The sequence below is a fragment of the Cariama cristata genome, unplaced genomic scaffold (genome assembly GCF_000690535.1).
Source record: "Cariama cristata isolate BGI_N322 unplaced genomic scaffold, ASM69053v1 scaffold44219, whole genome shotgun sequence".
NCBI lineage: Eukaryota > Metazoa > Chordata > Aves > Cariamiformes > Cariamidae > Cariama > Cariama cristata.
Genome location: NW_009634913.1, coordinates 2,622 through 10,735, shown reverse-complemented (window position 1 = coordinate 10,735; position 8,114 = coordinate 2,622). Strand labels below are relative to the sequence as shown.

Below are 8,114 nucleotides of genomic sequence, written 5' to 3'. Positions count from 1 at the left end.
CTCTTTTTCCTCCCCCCCCCCCCCCTTCTTTCTTCCTTTCTTAATTGTTTCTGAATCCAGTATTTGTTGGTGGCGTCTTACAGCAACCAGATACTGTAACTCTTATTTTGGATGGGAAATATCAGGTTCTTACCCATTTTCTAAATATTTTGGTGTTTCATTAGACCTTTTTTATTCTTCTGTTTAAAAAAATATTATCAGTTTTGACTGAAGGTCGACTTTTAAATTATCTGGAAATGTTTATAGTCTCATGTGCAACACTGTTGCACTTTCTTCAAGAGCTTTTTGTAAATAATACGAAAATCGCTCACTTAAATATACACTTCCTTCTGTGAAAAAGTGCATTTCTGATTTTCTGTGATGAACGTTAAGGTGTAAATTTCTTCACATCATTTTACTAGATCAGACAAACCACAGTAGACAGTTTCTTTTGACACACTGCAACCTTCGGGCAGTACATTTGCTGTGGAATATGCCATTTATTCCGTTACTTCTATTTCCAGCTATTCCTATTGATTCTGAACCCAGTGAGACACCTTACTATACCATATAATTTCATTCATAGACTTGCAAAAAGCTGCCAAAATATAGATACTTTTTAGTAGAGAACTATGTTTAAGCTAAGTGAAATGGGTGAAAAACACTTCACATTCCAGTATTGAAGACATACTTTGCAGAGAAAAAAGTATAGCATGGAGCACAGTGCCAAGTTCAGCAACTGGAATGGTGGAAATAGGCCAATGGCAGCATTTGGAATTTCTGTTTTATTACTCATAGAAGTATACTTTTTTTTTAAATAAACTATAATCAGTTGGCATTTCACACAAGTCACATGACACATTTTCATAATGTTTGTATTTATCAAATGGGTACAAGAGAGAAGCAAAATGTTGGCTTCAGTAAAATCTATGGAATTACACAGGCCCTCCTTTTCAAATATCATTGTTTTAGGTTGTGTTTGCAACAAAAGTTGAAATGTTTCTAATTTAAGTTTATTTCAATAAGCTAGATTTTAACAACATGCTTCTCAAGTATCTGAATATTTAGAATTACTCTAAATCCTTACTCTGTATTACTTGACACAGGATAGATTCTTGTGGGCTTGCTTTGTGTGGCAAAGCATATGTAAGTGTAGTTTAAGAGCCTAAGCTCACTAAGAACATTGTTTCAGTTTACAGAATTTCAAAGATTATAGATCATCATCATTTATTACCTCTAGCACAGGAAAAAATGTTACTGCAAGTTCCCTCATGCCTTCTTACTGTGCTGTGCTCCTATCTAAAGTTCAGGGTTCCATATCTTGAGCCACAGTTTTGCATTGCACATAGGTGGCCACAATTGCTTAGATTTTCTCTTAAATAGACACCTGAGTTCCTAACAAGGAAGGGAGGAAGATGGAATGCTTTAAATTATAAAACACTGTCTTTGATTCTGTTTCATGATTAACAAATCTCATCATACATCCTTATTTAAAAATATATTTTGAAATGCTACATATGAACTGAGAATGGTATTAGTTTATTTACCACCACTATATAAAGTAGTAACAGTTGTAGAAAAAGGAAAAGTTTTACATTAATTTGTGAAGCTAGCATCGCTTTTTGAATATAAGTAAGTGCTCTCAAACAACTTCATGATGTTCAGATATTTTAAAACAAAATAAAGTAAAAAATGCATACTGGAAGTCATTCCTGCCCAAATGGTACCTGCATTTCCTGCATTCCTCTATTACACCATAGCACAAAATGACTGCTTACACCCACACAAATGTAATTTCAGGACAGTGGCAACACGTTCAATTTTATGAGCGTGATTACTTTATTGCACGTGTCACATGAATCAGAGACTGCATAGACCCCAGTCAAAACACCTTCTAGATCTAGACACACAATGATTTGGAGACTCTGTAATGAATGTTTTGTACTATAAGCCTTTAAAGGAAACAACTCCATCAGCTCCACTTACAAATTATCTGTGCAAAAGTACAGTATCTCATAAATAAACTTTATCCAAATATTACAGGAAAAAGCTTTGGGATACATTAATTATAAATACAGTGACAGCTGAGCTGCAAATTTAATTTAGGTATATACAATAATATGCTCACCAGTTCTTTTCACAGATGTACATTTAACCTCCCTGAGTCCTTTTCCATACTTAGCGACATGATACATTTTCAGATGCTTGCTCAGTAACAGCAATGATCACTTCAGTGTTGGAGAGAAAGGTGGGAAGGAGTACATCCAAGGGCACTCCATTTCATTTGTCATGGATTTTAAGCTTACTGTACTTTTCCTTCTAAGAGCCCACTGGTCATGACATGCCCATGACCACTTACGCAAGCACTGACATGTCTTAGTGAATCTGCTCCAAGATAGGCCATTAAAAGTTCAGTGTGTCGGATTAATAACTGCATAAGATCTTCAGCCAAACTCTCCATAGTTGAGTATCTCACCTTTTCAAAATCAAAAATGTCTTTGAGGAAGAAAAGCACTTGATCCTAGTGGGGAAAAAAAGGAAAAATTTGTATTCACTTACAAGAAGAAAAAAAAGTATGCAATGTTAGCTATTTCTTGTACGTGTTTCCTAAAAACATCCATTTATGTATTCTTTTGGTGCTAAGATAGAAGTGCACTAAAATAGATGTCACAAAACAGTTTGAGGCTTAAAAAATTTTTAATATGAAAATATTTATTTTCATGGTTTCTCGCTGTTAGTCTTAATCTTAGGAAAATGCAAATGTATGGCTGTAAATAAAATCCTAATTTCTTTTAATCTAGAAGATTGTGGTTTTAAATTGAGGTAAGTGGTAATTAAAAAGAAAGTTGCAAACCTTGAAGAAGCAGCATAGGTCATAAAGGGAATTTCTAGGGCCCAAAAAGCCCCACGCCAAAACAGGGCTGATATGTTCACATATAGCATAGAAATGTGCAAAAAATCCATCAGGCACCTATTGATGTAAAAATTGCAGACAAAAGTTACACAGTAAATTTAGTATGAAGCTCTATTATATTAAATTAAGTCTTCAGAAAAGCCTAAAACACTACTACTTCAGGGCTGTGCTAACTTGAACTCCTTTAAGTTATAGGGCAACTGTACCAAACAAGTGTCATGATTTTTTTAGAAAAGGTTTTTACTTCAGTGGTACTTTGTATCTTAAATATTTTAAGATGAATAGGCACATGCCTAGAAAGATCATGAACAATCTACTCTGACTCCCATATGACAGATCAGATAATTCTATTCAGTTATTTCTGTTTGAGCTCCTATACACTATGTATAACAGAAATTTGCAAAAAAGTAATCAAGCTGCACTGTTTTGAAAGGAAAAAAAAATTACAATTTACAAGAATCCATCTTTAAGTCTAAAGAAAAACATAAAATATCTCCGAATGTCCACCCTGTTGTTACTTTTACAACCTACAGGCACTCATAAAATATAATATAGTATTAATTTATATATCATATATGAACGTACAGTTTATTTTATATACTTTTAAACACATACTTATAATTTTACAACATCAATTAATTTATAGAATAATAGAAATAGAAATTAATCATAAATTAAAACATAAAATACCACATAAAGAACTGTCTGTAAGTAAATTTAAGTTCATCAAACTCCTTGTGGTACACTTAGTCTCTCCCTTACAAAGACTTACATGTTGCTTAACTTCATCTACTTTTGGATGACTACAGGAGCACTGATGAAACTAGTCCCAAGGAGTAAAGTTACTTAAACGTTTACAAACTTATAAATATTAAGACTTCAGTATACAAAGGAACTACTAAGTAAGGTAGTTGTGCATTGAAATAGAGATGAAAATAATAGGTTACTATAACATCTATTTTGGAGATATAATCCCTTTATATAAAACTAGCATAGAAAAGATCTATTTATATAAAATTCCCAACTATACTGACAGAGGGATGTAACATCTCAAATCTTAAGACATAATGGTAGCTGAGGACATTTTATAAAATACCAACTGCCACTGGAAGCAACCTTTTTTTTTTTTTTTTTTTTAATGATGAAATATGTCTTTAGCAGTTAGGACTCACATAAATAGCAATTCTTGAATTAGAGAAAGGTGTCAGTGCCAATCACCCGAGCAGAGATTCCTCACCTGCAGTATGCAAAACCATTTCTAATGGCTATGGATATCCCTCAGCAAGTCTCAACTCTGCTTTTGGACTGGCTATTACAGAGATGGGGCATTTGCCTCCTCGGTCTAATAAAATCCTCCAAAGGTGGAAGTAAGGAGCTGCTGGTGCAGAGGAGTTCTGCTTTGAAATCTGTAGAGTTCCTTCACTGAGGGGTCAGGATGCAGAAGGGGGTTGAGGGAGGCTGCAACATAGTTCCTGCCGCTGGCGAGGAAGATGGTAATTCAGGTAGGCAAAAGGACTGAATTTTATTTAGTTGTGGAGGTGATGCAAGGAGATGGGGTTGAGAATCCTAGCACAAGCAGGCAAGATACAAGATTAATGACCTTGGTCTACAAAAATCCGAGGTACATGTGTGAAGCCCTAAGTCATAGAAATTACTGTCACCACTACTGACGGGACCTAAACTAGGATGAAAATCTTTCAGTTAAGACTTTTTACTAAAAAACTGCTATTAGGGCCCCATGAGCTAAACTTCTACAATTGGCAGCCTCTTGTCTAAACTAACATGTCTACAGGACTAAGGATTGATCTGTAATTTATTTTGCCAAAGCTACAGAACAGAACTTCAAATTCCTAGGAGCCTATCAGTAACTTTGGTCCACATAATCTGCAAGGCAACTTACCTTCATTTGCTGTCTTTTCTGCTTCAGTACTGACCAACAGCTTGAAGCCACAGCCTAAACGTTTAGGGGAAAAAAAAAAAAAAAGCCCCAACTTCACTATAACTGAAATTATTTTTCATCTCAGAAGAAGCGATCTGCAGAATACTCTATTTCTATATTTTGAACATTTGTATTTTCTTCAGTTTCAATCTTGTGATAATACAAAGTGTAAAGTTATAAAATATCAGCTAATATAAATAACTAATTTTACATGTAGTTCATATTTGTTATTTTCAGATCTTACTTTGCAACATTTTCTTTAGTTTAATTCAAGTGTAATTTGGCATCCTTGAGTGATTTTACAGTTGCAACAGATAGCAACATTCACTGGGTTTAACTGAGAACCAATCTCATAGATACCAAAGTGTGTGCTCAGACATAAGTAACTATTTTAGATATTAAGTAGCATGTGAACACATTGAAATATCCTTTTTCATTTTAGCAAAAACATTCCTGTAATAGTTTCAGATTCAGCTAAAGAGTTTTGTCCAAATATGGACCTGTGAAATACAATATACCGGTATCAGTACCAGGCTTTTTCCCCTTAATAGCTTGTAACTATCCTCATCTGATTCTCCTTCAGTACCGCAAGATAATTTACTACTCAGAAAACATAATGTTATCACTTAACTACAAAAATAAATATATGCATGTTACCTTTTTTTTTTCCCCCTCTAGAGGGAATATTTCAATTGAAAGACAAAAATAAAAGGAAAATTGGCAGCTTATAGATACAAATGGATGAAATGACAGTAGTATCTCTACCAGCTGACCATAGCAATAGCCTGTATGTCTGTAACAGAGGGATGAGATCTATTTGACAAATAAACATGCATATCTGAAAAAGCGTGAAATTTTATCAACATTTGAATGACTGTATTGTATTAATTTACTTTTGTTTGCTTCCAACTTTGTGTCTTATTGCTAATCTCTGGTATATAAACCAAAACCTATATCTAATATCCAAGATATGGCTAACAGAAACTTCCCCTCTAAAATTCAACTTTCTCAGAGAAAAATAATTTTTGCAGGACAAGTTAAATTATTTTCTCCAATACACTCAATCATTCTATATATTACAGGCCCAGACTGTAGTTTTTAAATTGCTATTATGAAAAACCTGATAATACAATCTGTTTATTTTTTCTAAGGAATATTTTAGGTACACATTCAATCATATTGGAAGCTGAAATAAACTTTACAGTGAAGGACCGTGTAGTCTCTTTGCTTCAAAATTAATGCTATTATCAAGACAATATATGCAGTCTTTATCCTGCAGTTCTTGGATTTATTCTCATTTTTACATTGTGTTTTAAGAATATAAAGCACAGATTGCCAGAACAACAATGTTGGCATATACAGAAATTTAGTATCAGAACGCTCACACCAATGTTATATTGATCATATCATCTAGTTATTGTAATGTGCTACAGAATGATGATTATGAAAATTACACATAAATACTTACTGTTTCTTTAAAAGAGGAATTTAGCCAGCGGTTATTTACTACATTCTGTATAGATATTGGTGGATTTTCTAAATCTTCAAATGAATCCATTAATATGAAGTCCAGAACAACATCATAAAAGTTCAGGTTTTTCACCTATATTAAATCAGAACATGATTTAAGTAACCTAGTTTCTCTTTCAGCAGTGGATAGAATTCAGCATGCACCATATTCTAACTCTATTAACATGCAGATTTATAATTGTTTTTAATAAATATTAAAGATACTTTGTCAGTAAAGGAGAAGATAAAAAAATATTACTTGCTTTCTGGTACTAAACTGCAGTGGTAGATGCCGTTTCTCTAAATCAGCAATGTAAACAGAAAAAGAGCTGCCTTTCCCACAATTCTGAACTGTAAAAAATTTATTTTTAGATGCTATGGTTTGCATTATTAAGAGTAAAAGCACTTTTCAGAAATTCAGACTCACTCCTCTAGCAGCAAGTTCCATTTCAGTATTATCCCAGTGATCTGTTTGTTCCAAAAAATATATCATTTCATCAAAGACATCTTCAAATTTCTTTGGATTCTGTAAAGTAAAAGCAATGAGTATCAAGCAAACTTAACAAGAAAGATGGTTTATTTACAGTGGCAAGTGAATTCTGGTAGGAGTTACATTAACAGTAAAACATTAGTTAAAAAAGGCTTTTACCTTTCGTGCTTTCACAATTAAAGCAGACAAAATCTTTCTTCCACTTTCAGCAAGAAATACTCTGTTTGCTGTTTCTGAAAGAATTATCTAGAAAAGGTTTCAGAAAATAAAGACATATTCATTCACAGGTTATACTAAGTGACCTTAAACACTTCAATCAAATTTAATATAATTATAACCACTAGCATAGTAGACAAGTTCCTAATAAGCCTTTGGTGCAAAGGTTCCAAAGCTAATCACAAAATTGGGACTCCTCTGCAAATACCTCCTGTTTTAGAATTATAGAAATGTAAAAGTAACAAGAAAATATTTAATTAAAGAATATGTTATAAAAATGCTTGCACAGGCAGTGCAGAGATAGTTTCAATGCCACATACTTCAGGCTTAACAAGACAGAGAGACAAATCACTCTCCTATTTACCTGAAAAGCTTGTCGAATACAATGAAGCTTAGCAAGGAAGTCACTGTCTCCTAGACATTCAAACATTTCAGTCCTATATAAAACAGAAAAGTTTTCAAAGACCATTAAAAAAAGAAGCACAAGAAAATCCAACTAAGTCTGGTTCCTAGAAAAAATACCTAGTACAAGTAACTTCTAAAAAATATGTTCTATATAGAATATTTAACTTTAATTCTTGCTTTTCTTGGAAATAATTAAGCAGACATAAATCAGTACCTTAACACTCGTGAATAAATTTTGCCTTCTTCTGCTAAGTGCATAGCTTCTTCATACAATGGACAATGGCAAAGGGAATCTAGACCATACGTATTACGAATCTCTCTGTGCTCTGTAAGCTGAAAAAAAATTTTTTTGAAGTTCATTAAAGAGCTTGCTAACATAATTTTTGGAAAGAAAAAACAAATTAAAGAAGTTTTCCTGATATTCTACTGAAAGATGTAGCCTTTTCTGCATCTGCTTAAAACAAAGGGGCAACACAACTACTAAACAAAAGAGGAACACCACACTATTAACAAGACTGTTACTTCATAACTTTTAAAATCTGAAAGCTACAGTTTCAGGTTTCAAGTTTCAAAAGGTTAATTAATGAAATAGAGGTGGCTTAGTTTTGGTTTTAATTTGCCTAGTTAAATCTAATGGGTCTCAAAGCTGTTAAAAAAAAAAA

The 8,114-nt window shown here is 33.1% G+C and overlaps 1 protein-coding gene across 1 annotated transcript; it reads right to left on the bottom strand.

Annotated features, from left to right (window-relative positions):
- Positions 1–2,281: 2,281 nt before the first annotated feature.
- Positions 2,282–7,785, bottom strand: LOC104167143 (protein FAM73A; the record flags this gene model as incomplete). Its single annotated transcript, XM_009707298.1, has 8 exons — positions 2,282–2,500; positions 2,834–2,950; positions 4,794–4,847; positions 6,301–6,435; positions 6,769–6,867; positions 6,991–7,077; positions 7,412–7,484; positions 7,667–7,785. Coding segments are annotated over 8 exons (903 nt in total), but the record flags the coding sequence as incomplete, so codon positions are not given.
- Positions 7,786–8,114: the final 329 nt, after the last annotated feature.